Source organism: Gambusia affinis, linkage group LG23 (genome assembly GCF_019740435.1).
Source record: "Gambusia affinis linkage group LG23, SWU_Gaff_1.0, whole genome shotgun sequence".
Lineage (NCBI taxonomy): Eukaryota > Metazoa > Chordata > Actinopteri > Cyprinodontiformes > Poeciliidae > Gambusia > Gambusia affinis.
Genome location: NC_057890.1, coordinates 2,678,198 through 2,698,591, shown reverse-complemented (window position 1 = coordinate 2,698,591; position 20,394 = coordinate 2,678,198). Strand labels below are relative to the sequence as shown.

The following is a 20,394-nucleotide window of genomic DNA, read 5'->3' as shown; positions in this document are numbered from 1 at the left end:
TTTGTAGGAAAAAAAAAAAGTCAAGTTACCTTTCATGAACAAGCTTAGAATATTTTCTGCCAGTGTTCCCTTCATTTGTTTTTCTCTTAAGTAGCAGAACAATTAGGGCAGCTACTAGCTACTGCTGCTAATAATGATAACATCAAAGACTTTCAACATTACATGATTAAAGCACATCTAGTCCTTGTTAAGATTTATTTTGTTGCAGTGGCTACCTTGGTGTCAAAGTAAAGAAAGTAAACATGATCCATAACTCTACTGGTGTAGCTTAGCATTAGCATTGAAAAAGCAGCTCACCCCTTTTTCTAAATTAGTTTATCTGTGTTTTTATTGACAAACAGTCTACGAAACATATTTGGCATGTCAAAGTCAGTGTATTAGCTGTCTCTTTAAATACCAATTGACTTGGCTAGCTACTTGCCTACTTTTGTTAACATATTTTCTTTTTAACATTAAGGGTTTCCATTGTGGCGTATTTGATGAGAAACGTCTGGTAGCACACTCAATTCTGAAACGCAAAAGCAGCTAACCTGCTTTGTAGCATGTTGTGTTACTGTTTAGAAAATCTGCTGTGCATAGTAATTTGGAACAGTGCCTTTTGAGTTTTAAATTTTTGAAAAAAAAAAAAAAAATACTGTTCTCATTGGGAGCTTTGTTCAGTAAAATTAGATTTATACTGTATTAGTTCGTGACTTGAAAATTATACTGACCATCATTTGCATTGACCATTTAAGAAAATCTGAGAAAATGTCACTTGCATAATAATTTGGAACATGGTATAGACTCGGCCTAGTGTTGATTTATTTCTGCAGAATTTGCTTCTGTTAGCAGTTATCTGTGTCAGAGGTTTGCAACATTATCCAAGTGATGTACTATTGAAGCCACTATTAGTATAACTTGGTTTTGGCTACAATGGCTACAATGGTTAGCCTGTCGTCGTACAGCACTGGGACAAACATCTAAACTGTAAACAGTCAAGTGTACTTTTATGATCAAATGTTCAGTTTATTGGTTAATGTATCTATAAAACAAAACAATTATGTTGCCTACTTGCTTTATTACATTTTTTAAATAAAACATTTTCAGCTTTTCATTTGACACATACTTATGGGGCTTTTTATAGTTTAGGCTGGTTATTGGTTCTGTTTTAAACATGTTTGCTTAAATTGAATGTAATATTTTGTTGTTTTGAATGTGTCCATTCTATATGTGATTTATGAGATGATTAGACTTTGACTATGGCTTACTTTTTCTACCTGAAGGTCTTTCTCCTGTTTCTTGCATCGATTTTAACTTAGCCGCCCTCGTTTTTCTGCTGCAGAGCCCTTCATGAGGAATGGCCGCCCCCCCACCTCCCACAGCATGCACTCCTTCCTGCACCAGTACACCGGCTCCTTCAAGAAGCCGCCGCTCCGCCGGCCGCACAGCGTCATCGGCGGGAGCCTGGGGTCCTTCATGGCCATGCCCCGCAACAACGGCAGCCGCCTGGGTGAGCCTCGCCAACACAACACACACACACACACACACACACACACACACATGAAGGAACGGAAGGAAACAAGCAGATGGCATCCGGCAGCAGACAGGAAGCGTGTCATGATGCTGAGATTTCCACCGTCCTTCCTCACATATGCAGATACATGGTCGACAGAATGACTCGCCGTCATTCCCATGAGCCAGCTTCCCTGTGGCCCCCCTGTTCTCCCCCATCCTCCTGCCTGGGCTGCTGGATGTGGGACCCAGAAAGACGTGACACAGCTTCCTGTGTGAGCTGATTCATCTCATGCAACAGAATGTGTCAAAGGCACAGCTGTTAAGGGTGACGAGATGATTCACAGTACACAAGCACCAATTATCATTTATGTAATTATTTACATGCTTCTGTGGTATGATAAATATTCAGTTGACCAAAGGCTCTAAAATAATCAGACTAGGAATAGGGATCCATTGATTCACTTTTTCCACTTCCAATTCCGATATGTGAGGTTTAGTATTGGCCAATACAGGAAAAACAGCCGAATTGACGTAAAATGTTTTACTTTTTTTTAAACACAGACATAAATGTACTGAATTACAAATTTGTTTGATAACTCTTCAGCAGTGCAACACACTTAAATACACCAACAGCTTCACGAGCTTGGTTAAACGTAAAAACAGCCTAACTATACATTAGATATCAATTATCATCCTCCTCATGTTCCTATGTTGCTATAAATCAATCATCTGTACCTCAGCATGTTTCCTTCCTGAATGCTGCGGCAGGATTGTCAGAACTGTTCTGTCCAACAGATGGTCCACTTCTCTGGGCCCAGAAATGCTAAAAGGACCCATTGAGCCTCACACTGGACCCTGTCCCAGTTAGAGGGACTTGGATGTAAAAACAGGACAGCTAAGTAGGACGTGGATGTTCCACATCTAGCTGCTGCGCTCTGTGTTCATTATCAGACATGCTAATGAGGAGGAGCAGAGAGAGGGGAAGCTTCAGAGCTTCAGAGTGAGAAAGGGGGGGAAAAAAAGGTTGAGTTTAATTATTCAGGATGAAAAGCAGAGTAAAAGCAGCTGCAAAGTGAATTCACGAAAGTTTGTTGAGTGAGAAATTGGTTCTAAAACCAAACAAAGGAAGCTAACGGAGCCGGCTGGTGGAATGAAAACAGAAAGTCTGGGTTATTCACACAGGAGGAATTCTGGGAGGGAAGAGGTGGCGGAGAGGTATGCGAAAATAGATGAAGGCTGAGCGGCGAGGAAAGTAGGACAGATTAAATCACGCAAAAGAATCTGGAGAAGATGTACACGAGTTAAAGAGCAGCGCTGAGATAAGCTGCTGCCTGCTGAACCCTCAGGAGGAAGAGGAGACGAAACCAAAGAAGGAACACGATTGGAAGAGACATATGGAAGAAAAAAAAGTAAAGATGTTAAGTTTGATTTTCCATTTTTGATCATTTTTCTAAAATAACAGCAATCAGTCCGTTTATTTAATTTGGGATGTTGGATGAAATTGTTGCAAAAATACTGGAAATCTGACACAGTTATGAGTTTATTTTTGAAACAATAGATGAGCAGAGCTTGTGAGGAAAACATTTTAATTATAAATCTATAAAATAAGCTTTTCTGCTTGTTTTTTTTTTATTGTCAGATTCACGTTTTAGATCATTAAACAAGTTTTAATATCAGATTTATTTATTATTTTTTTGAAAAGTCAGAATTCTGAGGGTAAAGTTAAAGTTCTACAACTACATGATTTTATTAAGGGAAAATAAATGAAATGATTCAACAATAAAAAATTTTTTAGAAAACTGATGGGGATTTCCGATGCCAAACTGTCCTGGTGATGATAATTGGGGAATAGTAAAAAGAAGAGAACGAAATTTGGCTTTTTATCGATGAAGCATGATCCAAAACTGAAAACAAAAGAAGCATTAGTTAAAGCCCCGGATGCAGTATTCCGGTTATTTTTCAAAAGGAAACGTGTTCCTATGATTATTTAAAAATAAATAAATAAATCTCCCCACATGGATTGTGAAATTAAATCCAAAATGTTTAAATGCTCTTGCCGGGTGGTGATAAGTTAAGCATGCCTCAGAATGTGGAGGACAGGAATCCCGTGTGTGTTTTCATTGAGGTTAGTTGTTTTTCTTCTGCTAATGTTTAGATTTAGTGAACCCCCCACCCCCAAAAAAAAAACTAAATACCAACATTATTGTTTTTAATTGGGGTTTTTAGTAATTTTTAGAAAAAAGCATTCAAGAAAGACCATTACATGTAAAAAAACAAACAGAATTGTGTTTTATTGATGACTATATTTCTTGACGCCCTTCAGGGATGTATCATGATTGGTGGCATCTTGATAGATTCACTGATTTTATAGACAAATCTAAACGTCCACGTGTTTCTGTGGGTTTTGCACAAATCTGATCAAATATGACTTATCAAATGGGCAAAAGAGAATAAAGGAACAAAAGCCATTCTTTTCCAGCTCTGATTGCAAACCTAGCAGGAAATTCTCATATTTGGCTCCTTTCCTGCTCCTCTCCTCCCACTCCTTTCTCTGCGCACTCAACAAAACCTCTGCATGGAAATATTGTCTGATTCAGAGCTTTTCCTCTTTCTGTGTGTGTTTTTTTGTTTTTTTTTTTAATAAATGGAGGTCATTTCAGCAGACTAAACTGGCAATTATATGTTACGTCGAGCAGTCATGGTACTTCGTCGGTTTTCTTTTAGGAAACAGCGGAATGGAGTGGAAAAGGTAGAAATGTTTTGATCATAGCGGGAGGTGGCAGAAGTTTTAATATTTCATCTATAATAATACAAAGGTTATGTTCAAAATTTAAATCTGATTCCTTCTCTGAGCGTCATGTTTGACAACGGACTTTATGGTTGGAGGCGCTGACACATTGATGACAGAACTGCTCAGCCATAGCTACTCATTAACTGTGTATATATATGTGTGAATGGAGCAGAGGGTGGGCATGGGGCTTGTACATACACACATTTTCTCCAGCTGGGTTTCAGTAGTGGTGGGAGTTTTATTGCCTGGGAGGAAATGGAGCAGGCTGTGGTTTCTCGTCGTAGCAGGGAAGGAGGACTTTCAGCTCCATGTTCGTTTGATAACCGTTACTGTGTCGAGCAGCGAGACATTGAGTGAATGTTTGAGGTGGGAAAACGCCTGCTATGAAACCTCTCTTTAACTAAATGCAAAGCCTTAGGAAAACTGCAGCAAAATTTGAGGCCAATGATGCTGTGTTGCTGAAAGTGAAAGCTTGAGCGGTTTGTGTCCAGGGTGTGCGGGGTCTGCAGAGAGGTTATCTGCGCTTTTTGCCTGACCCTAGACCTGTACGTCTTCTGAATGGAGAGTTCTAGAAATAAGAAGTGATGCAGGACTTCCAGAGTGTTTTCAGAAGTCAACCGTCTTCTCTTTATTGGGCTGAACTCTAGGCGGTTCCGATCAGACCACTGGGCCAGCTGGTCCGCCTCCCACCTGTAGGCAGACTCACCTCTGTCCTGGATCAGACTAATAGCTGGTGTTATATGCAAACCCACAGACTGGACTCCTGAGACTTTATCACTTGTGCAGAGAGAGATTGGTGGGCCGAAAACACACCCCTGGCGGACGCCAGTGCTGATTGTTGTTGTGCATTAGAAGATGTCGCTTATTAAAGGTGATAATGATTTGCATATCGATGACTTTAAGTGTAAAAAGGAAATGACTCGGAGGCCCTTTCTCTCAAAAAGGGAAAGACAGGAAAACATGTTATTGAGGTAGAGACTAGCTTAACTGCAGCCCCCAGCCATTTTCTCAGTACATTACGCTTAATACTGTCGTGTTTGGATCTTCAATGGACAGGATTAGCACCAATAGAGAAGCTAATTCTCTAAACCTGCTCAACTACAGTCAGAGCAACAATTGAAAGGTTTAAAACAACTGACTTTGTGTAAATCAAGGCTGGAGGAGAACCTGAGTTTATGAAAGCCACCAGTAGATGTACAGGAGTACTACGGAGTTCTAGGATGCATGTTTAGTCCACTTTAATCCAACTCCAGTCCGTTTGCCTAGAAAGTCCGGTTTGTTTGGGAACGTCTCAATCCACAGTTAAACTCTGATGTGGACCAAAAAAGCAAACTGATCTGCCTACAAACCTCGATCTCAGTTTAGTTGAAGTATACTCTGATATTGTTTAAATGCATATGTGAATGCCAAGCTGACCGAAGACAACTCCAAAAGCAGGAAGTAGACTACAGCGCAGGGCATTCTGGGTAAATGCAACCAAAACAAACGTGGGAGTCTAGAGCTAGCAAGACAAATGGCTTGGGGTCTTTTAAGAAGAGAAATCCTACAAGCACTAAAATTTGACACCACTCCATTTTTGTTGACATTTTGTGAAGACATAAAATGAAGACATTTTATGACGTAACGCAACTTCCATGTCATTATGCCGTTTTCTTCAGTGGTTCCTGCTGCAGTGCCCCCACTTGTTACAGGGTAAACAAGTTTTACAAAGGGTTTGATTCATTTGACACAGTTGTGTGAAAGTGAACTGCAGCAACTGGAAATGTAACAAAGGTTGGGATTTTAGTCTGCCATTGAACAAAGTCTACCAGACCATTAAAGTGTGAAAACACCCAACCTGGAGCAGATCTGATTCATACTAAGAGGTCCTCAGTAAATTTATTTGAAATAACCGTGCGATTGGTTTACTTTTCTCCATCCAGACATCGTCCATGAGAACCTGAAGATGGGTTCTGATGGGGAAAGCGACCAGGCTTCAGGAACATCTTCAGACGAGGTCCAGTCCCCGACGGGTGTCTGTCTGAGGAACAGAGTTCACCGCCGGATCTCCATGGAGGTGAGACCCTATCGCGCACACACACACACACACCCACACACACACACACGCACACACACACACACACACACTGCAGTGGGCAACTGATTCCTCGGCTCTGGATGTGAGGTTACTGATATCTGTGATGCTCCCTGGAAGATCTGGTGGAGAGACTGTGTGATTTTTCTCCGTGTCAGCTGTCACAGCTCGAGAGCAGACTGGAAAATAGATTTTCTTCCAAGTGGGCATTTAAACACATGGCCGTCACCAGCTCAGATGCTGGAAACAAGCGCTGTCCATTTTTATCCTGTGGTCAGGTTCAGCCGTGTTAGATCTAATCAGTAATGTTTTGATTTTTTTTTTTCATCAAACACAAAAATCCAGAGAACCACCCTGAGGTGTCAGATATGATGAATGGATTCAGTCCTTTTTTCCAGCTCAGCTGTAAGAACAAGAAGAGCTCCCATCTTGGATAAATTCTCTATGGGTTTATGAACTCACACTCTTTACCCTCAGCATCATTATGTTGCTCTACCTGCTGGTGTGTTGTTTTTCTCTAGTGATTAAAGCAACCAGCTGAGGTGGTAAACCAGAAATGTTTGTGTTCCAGCAGCCACTCAGACTGGAGGCGTACTGCCCCCTGCTGGCCGTGAAGAGAACGGAACAAATCAAAACCCGGCATCTCTGATGCTAATGTGGGTTCTCCTCGCTCAAAACTACACACTGACCTATTTTTCACTTGTTTTGAATGCTGGGTGCAGAACAGAAGAGGAACTCAAGGATGTGGTAATGATCACTTGACCCAGAACCCCTCCGCACACACACACACACACACGCACACACACACACAATCAGCATAAACACATTGGGTCTGTTATGTGGAAGTAACAAAAAATTCTGTTTTAGTAATTCTGTTCAGAACAATTCTCAAAACTATAGAAACTAATCCAAAACAATTTTACAAATTTGCAAAAAGCTAACTTCTTACTTATTCATCTGTGCCTCATAAAATGACTACATGAGAAATGTGCCAGAGCAGTTTATTTCCTGTTTCCTGTTCTTGTTTTTTTTTTTTTTTTACTGAACTTTCATGATCCAGAGTAGGAATGCAAAATATATCAGCACCAAATATTATTCTTTTTTCAATAAATAGAACTGGGCTGATATTAACAACAATTCATATCTTTTTTCTGGAGGCTGGTCATTTGATGGTGATGCAGCGCAGCATAATGGGTAGTTTAATTGAAGTAGAGAAGCAGTGGTGAAGTCAGCATTGCGGATGGTTTTTTTTTTTGTGTGTTTTTTTTTTCAAAATATTGAAAAGCCAAAAAAGAAGTGTTAATATGACATCGGATAATGATACCGACCCCAATACTCTTATCTGTGCCTCAACTTCAGACCATCAAAATCTTTCCAAAACAACATGGCCCAATGAGAAAAAGTAATCAACCCCTTGTTAAATCATGAATTAACTTGAACTGACCACATTATAATTTAACATTCCACCAGCAGTCCTGACCCTTAATTGTCTGTCCCAAACATGAAGTAGACTGTTTGTTTTTAGAAAATCCCCAGTCCTAGTCTGTTGATTATATTTGTGATGATGGAATAGAAAAGGCTGTTTTTCTTAATATAACTACTAAACAGCTGGTAGACGGTGTTTAATGGTTGTCATGGAGACATTCAGAGTCCAAAAATAGTCAGTAAAGACAGAAATAAAGCCAGTTCAACATCTCTCTATTTTTTAACTGAGAATAAGTTGGCGGAAATTTCTGTAATAAAAAGAATATTTGAAGTCCGATCTATACTGAGCATCATTATTCTTCAGTCAGATGGATGTGTTGCCTCGGTTTCAGACAGCTCAGGTTCTGCTGGTCAGACGTTCAGAGAGTTTTCTCTGCAGTATGAGTTGTTAGCCGTCACGCCTCCCGGTGTTCAGCTTTGATCCTGAGGAGAAGGTGGAACTTCTAGACAGAAAGGGCCTGCTACCTTCAGATGACGAGGTGTGTGTGTGTGTGTTTATACAGTAAGTCTTTTTAAGCTACTGCTGCAGTCATGCTAACACGAGCGGTCCTGTATTTTTACCTGATGGACCTGATCTGTCATCAGAAATGGAGTTATTTCAGACGCCGTGTGAGTGTGTGGATGGACTTAGAGTTCCTTCTTATCCTGGTAGTATTCACACTCCTTAACTTATCATGGTGCAGCAGCAAACATCTGTGGATTTATTGAGGTTTCCTGTGACAGACACCATCCATGGTAGTGGCTGCATCGTGCTGTGGCAATACATTTTTTCTTCCTTTTTCCAGCAAAGACAACATTTTGACTGAGGGGAGCTGAATATTACCGAAGAGTTTAACTGCCAGAGCTTTGGAAATAAAATTGGGAGCAGCGACTTGTTAAAAAGAGAAAACCTTCTCGTCATAACAAGATGTAAAACTTATTGACATGAAATGGTTTTAACAAGAAAGTTTTTCATTCTCACAAGTTTTCAATCTCTTTATAGTGAAAAGGTTTCTCGTTGAAATTAGAAGATTTTTGTTTTAAACAAGAAAACTTTGTTATAACGAGATGCAAAACGGATTAAAACAAGAAACAATCTTGTTATAATCAGTTAAACTGAGAGTGTTTCATTGCTCTGACTCATTAAAGTTTTCTCCTTTAATGAGATACTGCTCCTGAATGTATTTCCAATCTTTGGCAGTTACACGCTTCCAGAGAATCTCCATGTGTTTGCCACACTTGTAGCACATTATGACAGAAATCCATCATTTTTTGTTCCTTGATAAAACATTTGGCTGCTTCAAGTGGGTCGATTAAATCAAATCCCAACGAACCACATAGAAGTTTGTAATTGTGATGTAATATAACATTAAAAGGATGTGAATATTTCCCTAACTACATATTTTTATGTAGCATGAGCCAGGTTGGAGAAGCTAGTCTGTCCTCATGCTGTGATGGGAGCAGATTGCAGAGCAGCAACAGTGGCTATCAACCATTAGCTCCTGTTGGTACCTAACCGTGTATATCAAAGATGAATGAATCCAGCTGGTGAAAATGGACGTTGCTGTTCCCATGTAATGAATTGATGTTTAAGCATAAACATTTGACCTCGTGTGCTTTCAGGACCTGAACAAGCGTCTGTCGCTGCCTGCTGACATCCGCATCCCAGACGGCTACCTGGAGAAGCTGCAGCTCAGCAGCCCGCCCTTCGACCAGCCGCTGAGCCGCCGCTCCCGCCGCGCCTCGCTGGTCAGTGGCAGCCTCTTCTCCCTGCACACTCATTACCGAGGTTCCCTCTGGGCTGGTTTCCACGGCAACTAGCCCAGGGAGAAGCAAAGAGTCCCAGTAGCTCGCCTCCGACTCAGATCAGATTATAAAACTCTTCTGGGGTTTACAGTGTGTACTAAATCTAAATGTGGAGATCATATTGCTTTGTTGCAGATTCACTAGTAAAAAATGAGACGGCGCTTATTAAGAAGCAATAAATGACTCAATAAATTAGTTAGCATTATCATCCTCTGCATGCTGGCTACTACTGGCGTGCATAACGACTTGCATGTTGACATTGCCAGTATGATGTGGGTTTTATCACTAGCATGTTGACCAACAGTGACTTACTCCACTCGGTATTCTAACATTAGTGTATAAGCTAAAATTAGCCAAAAATGCTGTCGGTAGCATATGGGGTATCACCAGCATGTGGACTTACATTGAAATAGTCCATTTAGTATGATAAGCATAGCTAATAAATAAAAAATGGGAAAAATTGCTTATTTTAGCTATCAGGCTCATGTTAGCATGGGGGATATTACTAGCATGTTGACGAACAGTGACTTAGTATGCAAATATTAGTGCATAAGCTAAAACTAACCAAAATGCTAAGGTTAGCTTAAATGCTGTGGGTAGCATGTGGGGTAACACCACTTGTTGATTTACTCTATCTAATAACCGAAATGCTAAGGTTAGCTTAAATGCTGTGGGTAGCATGTGGGGTAACACCACTTGTTGACTTACTCTATCTAAAGATAAAGGGCATTACAAACAGAATGTATTATTGGTGCCTGACATATCAATGCATTTCAATGCCTCCATGTAATGCATGGAAGGCACCTTCTACTCTACAACTAAAAATAACTGCTGCTTCCTTTCACCGTTAATGCAGCTCATACTGCTGCATGCATCCCAACTGTGCATAGTATATATACAGTATATATATATATATGATTCTAACTGACACTGTTTTGTGAGATAGAATTTTGTCTTGTGTTGAATGTCTCTTTTATATCTGTTTTTCTCTGATGCTGCTCCTATTCTCTGGAATAATCTACCTTTCCAGATTAGATCTGCCCACAGCCTGGATCATTTTAAATCACTTCTTAAAACTAATTTTTTATTTTTTGGCATTTAATTGAGGCCTGATGCCGTAGCTCTTCTGTTTTGATTTTCTTCTCTTTTTTTTTTACTTATTATATTATTTCAAGAATCTATATGGATTTTTTTCTTTTCTTGTAATATTTCTCTCTTTATTTTTATCAACTTATTTAATTAGCATTTCTGTACAGCACTTTGGTGCAGTTTTATGCCTGTTTTTAAAGTGCTATATAAATCAATTTGACATTGACATTGATATATAATATATCACTTTTCTACCAAATTCACCAACTGCACAATTCTTGTTAAGTAGTAAGTATTGTAAGATAAGTAGTTTTTCAAAAGAGCAGAAAAAATCTCTTGTGTTTTTTGAACAATAACAATATTTGTCGTTAATCTGTTGCTAAGAGATGATTGCGTTTTCTGGTCACCAAGTGGCACGATGTAAACATTCAATTTTTACTTTTGCAAAAATTACCTATTGTAAATTTCTTGTGTCTAAGCAGATAGGTAATATTTCAAGAGATCTTATGTTTTATAAACAATAATATTACTTATTAATTTTGTGTTAAGAAATTTGCAGTTTTTTTTTTTTTTCTGGTGACGAACTGCAACAAAGTTTAAGTCAGAGTTTTACTTTGCGTTGAATGTTTGTTTTATAATTTATTTACCACCAACGACAAAAAAAACACATTTTCACTTTTCTGAAAGATTCACCAACTGGACAATTCTTGTTAAATATTATAAGATGAGCAGTATTTCAAAACAGTAGAAGAAATCTTATGTTTTTTGAACAATAACAGTGTTTGTTGTTGATCTGTTGCTAAGAGATGAGCGAGTTTTCTGGTAACCAAGTAACTGAAAATAAAAATCTGATTTTACTTTAGCAAAATTTACTAACTGTAAATTTCTTGTGTCTAATCTAGGCAGTATTTCAAAACAGCTTGTGCTTTATGACCAGTAATATTAATTTTATTTATTTGGTGTTAAGATATGAGTATTTTTTGTGGTAATGTAGTATAAGTCAGATTTTTACTTTACGTTGAATGTTTGTTTTATAATTTATTTACCAACAACAACAAGAACAACAAAAAGACATTTTCACTTTTCTGAAAGATTCACCAACTGGACAATTCTTGTTAAATATTATAAGATAAGTAGTATTTCAAAAGAGTAGAAGAAATCTTATGTTTTTTGAACAATAACAATGTTTGTTGTTTAACTGTTGCTAAGAGATGAGCGTGTTTTCTGGTAACCAAGGCCACAAAGTAAACATCTAATTTTACTTTTGTGTTGAATGTCTGTTTTATAATATATTTAACACCAATGACAAAAAAAGAGCATTTCCACATTTCTGCCAAATTCACCAAATGCACAATTCTTAAGTAGTATAAAATGGGAAGTAGCTAAATTTGTTGTTGATCTGTTGCTAAGAGATGAGCGCATTTTCTGGTAACCAAGTAACACAAAGTAAACATCGGATTTTTACTTTAGCAAAATTTACTAAGTGTAAATTTCTTGTGTCTAATCTAGGCAGTATTTCAAAACAGCTTGTGCTTTATGACCAGTAATATTAACTATATTATTTATTTGGTGTTAAGAGATGAGCATTTTTTGTGGTAACGAACTGCAACGAAGTACAAGTCCGATTTTTACTTTACGTTGAATGTTTGTTTTATAATTTATTTACCACCAACAACAACAACAAAAAAAACATTTACACTTTTCTGAAAGATTCACCAACTGGACAATTCTTGTTAAATATTATAAGATGAGCAGTATTTCAAAAGAGTAGAAGAAATCTTATGTTTTTTGAACAATAACAATGTTTGTTGTTTAACTGTTGCTAAGAGATGAGCATGTTTTCTGGTAACCAAGGCCACAAAGTAAACATCTAATTTTACCTTTGTGTTGAATGTCTGTTTTAGAATATATTTAACACCAATGACAAAAAAAGAGCATTTCCACATTTCTGCCAAATTCATCAAATGCACAATTCTTGTTAAGTAGTAAGTCAGTAGCATAAGATAAGCAGTATTTAAAAAGAGTATTTATGTTTTATAAACAATAATATTACTTGTTATTAATTTGGTGTTAAGAAATGACCGTTCTTTTTCTGGTAACGAACAGCAACAAAGTATAAATCACATGTTTACTTTTTGGTTGAATGTATTATAAAACAATAACAAAAAACACATTTTTACTTTTTTGAAAGATTAACCAACTCCACAATTTTTGTGAACATCAGAAGGCAGTGCATTATCATTAGCACATTATCATTAGCAGTGCCCTGCCCACATTAGTAGTAGCCTTTTCCCAAAAATAACCTTTTCAGCTATATTTTGTGTATTTATTAGCCATGTTTAGCACACTGGATGGAGGAAGTCAATGTAAGACAACATGCTAGTTGTACCTCACTTGCTACTGGCAGCATTTATGCTAACATTAGCACTTTTGGCTAATTTTAGCTTCCACACTAATTTTAGCATACTGAATCCGGTAAGTCAACATGCTTGTGACTCTCCACAAGCTATTGCGTACATTGTAGCTCACTTTAGCATTGATGCTAATTTTTAGCATCAGAAGCTGTGTTCCAACCAACGGGCACCCTTTGGCAGGCCCAGTTTAAATTTCTTCAGAAATTTTCTAGTTATTATGAGTATGAGTATGATAAACAGCTAATAAATGAGAAACAAGCTAAAATGCTTATTTTAGTCGTCAGACTAGTGTTAGCATGGGGGCTATTAGCGGCATGTCGAAACTGCCACATTCACAACCTGATGAGTCGTTTTGTTCTCGTTCTCTCCAGTCTGAAATTGGCTTTGGGAAGCTGGAGACGTACGTCAAGCTGGACAAGCTTGGAGAGGTGAGGAAGCCTTGAAGTAGCATTAGAGCAACAAGTGCTAGCATGCGCACGCCTCACATGTCACTGTTTCTTCCCTGGAATGGTTAAAACCCTGCTGTCATGTTTAGGGGACGTATGCCACAGTGTTTAAGGGACGCAGTAAGCTGACAGACAACTTGGTGGCGCTGAAGGAGATCCGCCTGGAGCACGAGGAAGGAGCTCCCTGCACCGCCATCAGAGAAGGTGACCCTCGCCGTTCATGTAGAGCTGAGGCTCTGATGACGTACTGCTGCAGTCTGATGAACCGTCATGACACTACTGTTGGCACCATTCCTTTGGCTAAATGTTGTCTTTCCTTTGTGTCCTCACTTCCTCCCTTTACTTGTAACCATCTTTCTCAATTAGATCCTTTTTTCCATTATTTCTTCCTTGTGTCCTTCTTTCCATCCTCACTCTTTTATTCCCTTCTCTAATTCTCTGTCTTTGCATTTTCCTTCCCTTTCTTCTGTCCCTCTTGGTGTTCTACTTCCATTTCAGAAACCATCTAAAATGCGTATTTTAAACACAAGGACCTTCTTTATGTCCTACTTTCCATTACTCCGTCCTTCCTTCCTCGTTTTGGATCTCCTTTCCATCTGTCCATTTATCTTTTCTTGTCTTCATTCTTTCTTACATCCTTGCTTCTTTTTGTCTTTCCTACCTTCCTAGTGTTCTGCCTCCATTTCTTTCTTGGGTTTGTCCATCTGTCCTTGTCCTTCGTTCTTTTTCTCTCTTTTCTTATTTCCTCCCTGTTTTCATTCAGTTTTTCTTTCAAGCACTACTTCTGTCCTTCCTTACTTTCTATCTCCTTTCTTCTTTCCTTCTCCTCCTTCCATCCTTCCTTCCTCTCAGTCTCTGGTTTCTCTTGGTGTACACTCATCCTGCCTGCTCTACACTTCCTCTATAAATTCAGGGATTCTTTGGATTTTATATTTTCGAATCAACATAAAGGACTTGGAAGTCTTGGAAAGGTTTTGAATTTTTACAGAAAACATTTGCAGTGCTTAATTGTTACAGGTAGAATGTTCCCAAAGCCATCATTTTCCAGTGAACACAGGAAGTGTATCCCCTAATGACATGTTTGTTGCTTTGTCGTCTTCTTCTGTTTCTCTGCAGTGTCACTTCTAAAAGACTTGAAACACGCTAACATCGTGACGTTACACGACATTGTCCACACGGACAAGAGCCTCACGCTGGTCTTTGAGTATTTGGTAAGCATGATGGTCACAACAAGAAGAACCAGACATGTTGATGATTTTAAAGACATTGAAAATATTTCCACCCATCTATGCTTTCATTAGGTTTTTCCTTGAAAAACCAAAATCAATCATCCAACTTGTGCTATTTTATTTTACTATCGAGTTCCATTTTTCTGGTTGCTCTGTAAATTTCGCCGCTCTTCTTCTCCTGCATCCTTTGTGCTATTTTCAGCATTCAACTTTTATACTATTCAGCTTGCTCTCCTAACGCCGGCTATTTCTCTTGGTATTCATAACCTTCATACTTTTTTCTAGTATTCAGTCTTTTGTGAATTTTTCACCCCATGGGGGAAACCAGCTCCACCCTGTGGCAGAATTGAAAATTACAATATAAAAAGACCATTGTGTTTCACAGTGGATGTTTTAGGTCCTGACTGTTGATGGCAATCAGTCATCCAGTTTCAGGCGGTGATGGAGGAAACAAGGCAGTGGCCATTTTGACGTTGGGCAGTTAAACAGCTTTTGTGCTGTTTAACACCTGGGAATAATTTGAGCTTTTGACATTGGTTTGTTTGTGCTGCATGTGGCATGTTTTTTGTAGTCACCGTGCAAAACGATGCCTCCAGACTAATGTTGATATCTCAGGAACCTTATGTATTTAGGTATGGATTTCATTCACCCACTGTTTTTATCTGAGGGAACAGGGGAACGTTTCTGAATTTTTTCAAATTTTAGCTTCTATGTAATTTTTTTTACATTGCATAAAATATATTACTGTAACTCAACATGCAAGTGGAAGCCTAAATGCAACCATGAGTATTTTAGCTACTTTTAGCCTTTTATATAATTTAGGTTAGTTTAGGTTTAGGTTAGGAACCACTGTTCTCCATCAATTTCTAATACTGTTTAGGTGGAATTTTTCCATTATTCAAAAGCTTTTACCCCTCTTCCTTAAAATGGGATTATTATTTCTGTTATAATAATCCCATTTAGTCATTTTGCAGGATTCTGATTTGTTCTGGTGCATCTGCTTATTTCTTGCATTTCTGCTAATCTTCATCAGTTGACGTCAAACGTTTTGGCATGTTCAACACAAGAATTCAGCATTCACACTTGCAGTTCCGCAGGAAATGCACACTTTCTAGTGTTTAATTGTGATATTCTTCCTCGTTTCTACTATTTATTTATTTTTCATTTGACGTTTCCAGTCTTCTGTAGTTTACCGCCTCGTCCTGTTTACTTTTGATCAGCATGCAATGTTTTCTGAAAAGAGCAGACAATCTGATCTCCTCTTGTAGGATAAAGATCTGAAGCAGTACATGGACGACTGTGGAAACATCATGAGCATGCACAACGTGAAGGTGAGCCTACAATGAATAGACCACTTTAAGAAATGTCAGATAAACTGCAGAACTGAATGAGCAATACCAGAAATGGATTCCAGCAATGCAAACCCATGACTTTATTTAAAATAAAATAAAAAATAAAAAAGTTTAATTGAACCACAAGACAAATAAATCATGATGACACATGAAGCATTTTATTTATAACAAAATAAAATGCCAGTAAAAGATTCACTGACTGACTGACTGACTAATAATCAGTTGATTAAAATCAAATTAAACTGAATTAAGTAAGCTAAGTTAATTTGGGCCAATATAAGGGTGAATTCCTAAAGTTCAGGTAGCAGTCATGCTAAGCCAGCTGCTTTCAGGTTTTCAGGAAGAATGTTGAGGCTGTAGTAAAGGAACGACGCCTCATCATGAGTTTTAGATTTGACTCTCAGGAAGTAATTGGGGAATTTGGATGGTGGGAAGTGATTACATAGGCTGGATTAGACCAGTGATACCTTTAGTTAAATCCAATAGAAGCACCTTCAAATCAATTCTAAAACACACAGGTTTCCATTTTATGAAGTGGAATATTGGTAGAAGTGCTTTCTGATCTTTGCAGTTGAGTTTTGTATTAATTGTAGTTAAGTTATGCTCTTCTTAGGAAGCTCTAATTGTGTTATTCAAGCATGGATTATAATATTTGAATTGTATAGTTGCTCAGAAGGGTCAACAAAATGCATAATCCACAACGCAGCAGCAAAAAAAGCCACAAAGGAAGCTACGTTAAAACGGTAGTGATGATAACATCGCCAAGATAACTTCCACTTTGGTGAGATTCTGTTTCAACAGAATTTCTGTTTATAAAAATCTTGCTAGGATAACTTTTGATTCACATCACGTCTATTTTAGCATAAACTCTGTTTTTGTATAAATTCCATTTTAGTTTCAATTCTGTTTTAGTATTTAACAGAATTGCTGATAGACTCTCTAGCATAGCGTTGCTTAGCCACTTCGGCTTTTGTTATTGTTTATGGCTTTTGCATTTCGCTGACCTCTTTGGGCCACCATAGTTTGAGAGAGAGAGAGAGATTCGGATGATAAAACATTCTGACATAGTAAGATTTTAAATGTAAGGTTAAAAAAGTGATATTTAGATCCGATTCAACATCCTAAAATTTATAAAGTTGCCCAGACTAAATGTTTGCTCAGATGACAGTTAATTCATTAGATTCTGAAATGTGCGTTTCCAGATCTTCCTGTTCCAGATTTTACGAGGGCTGTCTTACTGTCACCAGAGGAAAGTTCTCCACAGGGACTTGAAGCCGCAGAACCTTCTAATCAATGAAAGAGGGGAACTGAAGCTGGCTGATTTTGGTGAGAGGAACCTCAAGAGCTCCTTTTTGTTGTTAAAAAGTAAATCTGTAATTCTTTCAGTCTGTGTGAAAGAAAGAGATCCGATAACAGGAAGGCAAAAAAATGTTAGCTTAAATTGTTTGAAAAATGAGCTCCAAAATTGCTAAATGCAGGAGGCCGTTTCCAGTGGAAACGCTCCGGTTCCAGGCTGCTGATGTGTGCTGACGTTCTGCAGGTCTGGCGAGGGCGAAGTCCGTCCCGACCAAGACGTATTCCAACGAGGTGGTGACTCTCTGGTACCGGCCTCCGGATGTCCTTCTGGGATCCTCGGAGTACTCCACACAGATCGACATGTGGTAAATCTCCCATCATGCCCCTCGCTATCAGTTTCCCCCACAGTAACAGTGAAGCAGACGGAGTCAGATATATATCTAAACCCAGAGAAACATCCGACCACGCGGGGCTTTTTCCTTCCTCCTCTTCCTGCTCCCTCCATGTCACCTCGGAGACATTTCTCCAGCCCGCTGTTGTTCTGCCAGCTGATTGGCTGTTTTCTCTCCAGGGGGGTGGGCTGCATATTCTACGAGATGGCTGCAGGTCGGCCTCTGTTCCCCGGCTCCACCGTGGAGGATGAGCTCCATCTCATTTTCAGGCTGCTGGGTGAGAATCCCATCCTGAACGCGATCGTCATGGTAACGCTAGCTGGTAGCCGTCTAACTGTGTCTTATTGGACTGTTGCAACTTCAGGCACACCCACAGAGGAGAGCTGGCCAGGAATCTCCACCATTGAAGAGTTTAAATCCTACAACTTCCCCAAATACAAGCCGCAGCCGCTGATCAACCACGCGCCCAGGTACACTCTGCTGCTGCTTCTTGTTTTGTGTTTGTTTATATCTCGTTATGCACGCCCCGGCTGGTTTGAATGTGTCCAGTGATGTGCATTTCTGAGTGCGCGTTTGGCCATTTCAGGCAGGAAATCCTGCCGAACATTAGAGCCGGCTGTGCGCTTCCTTCCTCCCATGAGTCCTCCACATTCCCATCAGCCCTTTCTGCTGGTAGATACTGAGCTGTTGCTCTTCTCTTCTCCTTCAGGCTGGACAGCGAAGGTATCGAGCTGCTGTTGGCGTTCCTCAGAGTAAGTGTCAACCAACACACGGCGCACACGTCTGGGACTAGGATTCATTCAGTGAAAGGTTGTCACGTTAAAGCCACAAATAAGATGCTTAGAAATAATCCTTTGTAGTCCTCCATCAGGATGTTTGAAGGTAAATAGTTGTTTAACTGTGAAAATAAAAATGTTTTTTCAGAAGCTGAGCCTGAAAAGTGTTTGAATACAAGTAGGACTGCATGGTTAATCCGACCAGCCAATAAATTTCCCCAAATTTCCTTTAACAATATTCACCCCACTGTTGCCCTCTTAGCAACTTTGTCTATATATTTAGCAATTTTAAGATAAAAAAAAATAATAATCTGTCGGCTCAAATTGGAATCAGCGGGTCAATCTTTTTAAAGATCGGTGATCAGCTAGAAAACTGAACATATTTATTGCCTTTATGTGTAGAAATCCTTCCATAAATTCTTCTTTTATTGTAGTAGAGTCTTGTTAGCATTTTTACATCCATCATGTGGTTACTTCCTGGTCAAATCACAATGATTGTATGGATTAATACTGAAAAATGGACTTTAGAGTTCATTTAGTCAGTAGAGGAAAAATCATGCAAAGAAATTGTTTATAACAAAATATTTGGTGGCTCAGTTATCTTCTGCTAATAAGAGAGCATGTTCTTTTATTTCAAGGAATTATTTATGCCATTTTTTTCTTAAAAGTAAAAATGCACCGATATAAAATCTGGAACATGTGAAAGAACCCTGAATATAGATCAATTATAAATTATTGGTTAGATTTTTCTGAAATGTTCAGTTCAGATTTCTAAAGAAATAAAAGACACGTTTATTTGAAGTCGTTCCACACATCTCTGCTGAAGGTGCTCATTAGTGTGGAGGGTGCCAGATCCCAGTTTCTTGTTGTCACACCAGTTATCCAGATTTAATCGTGTTGGATTTCCATTCAGCCAGTACCACATGCAGACAGCAGGGAGTGCAGTTATTCGCCCTTTAGAATCCACATGTGCTTACTCTGCTGTGTTTCACCACTTTGACTCATAATGTGCGTGAGTGTGAATCATTCACATTTCTCTAGTGGGTGACGTATCGTTGGACGTTTGTGTCTCTGCAGTACGAGTCCAAGGCGAGGATTTCAGCTGATGAGGCGATGAAACATTCTTACTTCAGGCAGCTCGGGATGAGAGTCCACACACTGCCTGAAAGTGAGCACACACACACATCTACACACACTGCACGTCCTGTGCAATCCCAGCTGCTGTCTGCTCTCCTCAGGCCTTCCTGCATCCTTCGTTCTTTGATTTCCTGTCCCACGTTGTGTTAAGTTAGCTGTTTCCTGTGTTTTAGCTACCTAGATCTGTTGCATTAAGCTAGTTGTCTCTTTTCTTTCAGTTAGCTAAAAATGTTTGCTAAGATACCTATCTCTTGTGTTTCAATTAGCTCAACGTGTTGCGTTAAGCTGGTTGAGTCTGTCTCTCCGGTGTCTTACGCTAGGTGTCGATCGTGTTCCAGCTGGATAACATGTTTCTTTAAGCTAGCTGAAACACATGCATGTTTCAGCTAGCTAAAGGTTTTGTGTTAAGCTAGCTCAGTGTCTGTCTCTATTGTATTTCAGGTAGCTAACCGTATTGCATGAAGCTGCTAACTGTGCAGCTGTTAGCACAACTTTAGCTAAAAGCTAAAGTTGTCAAGTTAAGCTAGCTGAGTTTCTGTCTCTCCTGTGTTTCAGGCGTGTCGATGTTCACGTTAAAAGAGCTGCAACTTCAGAGGGACCCCGGCTACAGGAACTCCTCCTACCCCGAGTCAGG

The 20,394-nt window shown here is 39.1% G+C and overlaps 1 protein-coding gene across 2 annotated transcripts in view; it reads left to right on the top strand.

The window, feature by feature from the left end:
- Nucleotides 1-20,394, top strand: part of cdk17 (cyclin-dependent kinase 17) — a 46,015-nt gene that overhangs the window by 21,552 nt on the left and 4,069 nt on the right. Inside the window, exons 3-16 of one of the 2 annotated variants that reach the window (XM_044108945.1) lie at nt 1,322-1,489; nt 6,208-6,341; nt 9,447-9,572; nt 13,504-13,560; nt 13,668-13,782; nt 14,695-14,789; nt 16,076-16,138; nt 17,362-17,485; nt 17,700-17,820; nt 18,027-18,124; nt 18,212-18,317; nt 18,557-18,599; nt 19,701-19,791; nt 20,316-20,393. In XM_044108945.1, the coding sequence (XP_043964880.1) occupies nt 1,322-1,489; nt 6,208-6,341; nt 9,447-9,572; nt 13,504-13,560; nt 13,668-13,782; nt 14,695-14,789; nt 16,076-16,138; nt 17,362-17,485; nt 17,700-17,820; nt 18,027-18,124; nt 18,212-18,317; nt 18,557-18,599; nt 19,701-19,791; nt 20,316-20,393 (1,419 nt within the window). Of the gene's footprint in view, nt 1-1,321; nt 1,490-3,503; nt 3,620-6,207; nt 6,342-9,446; nt 9,573-13,503; nt 13,561-13,667; nt 13,783-14,694; nt 14,790-16,075; nt 16,139-17,361; nt 17,486-17,699; nt 17,821-18,026; nt 18,125-18,211; nt 18,318-18,556; nt 18,600-19,700; nt 19,792-20,315; nt 20,394 lie in introns of those variants that run through there. The other variant, XM_044108946.1, reaches the window with a different exon arrangement.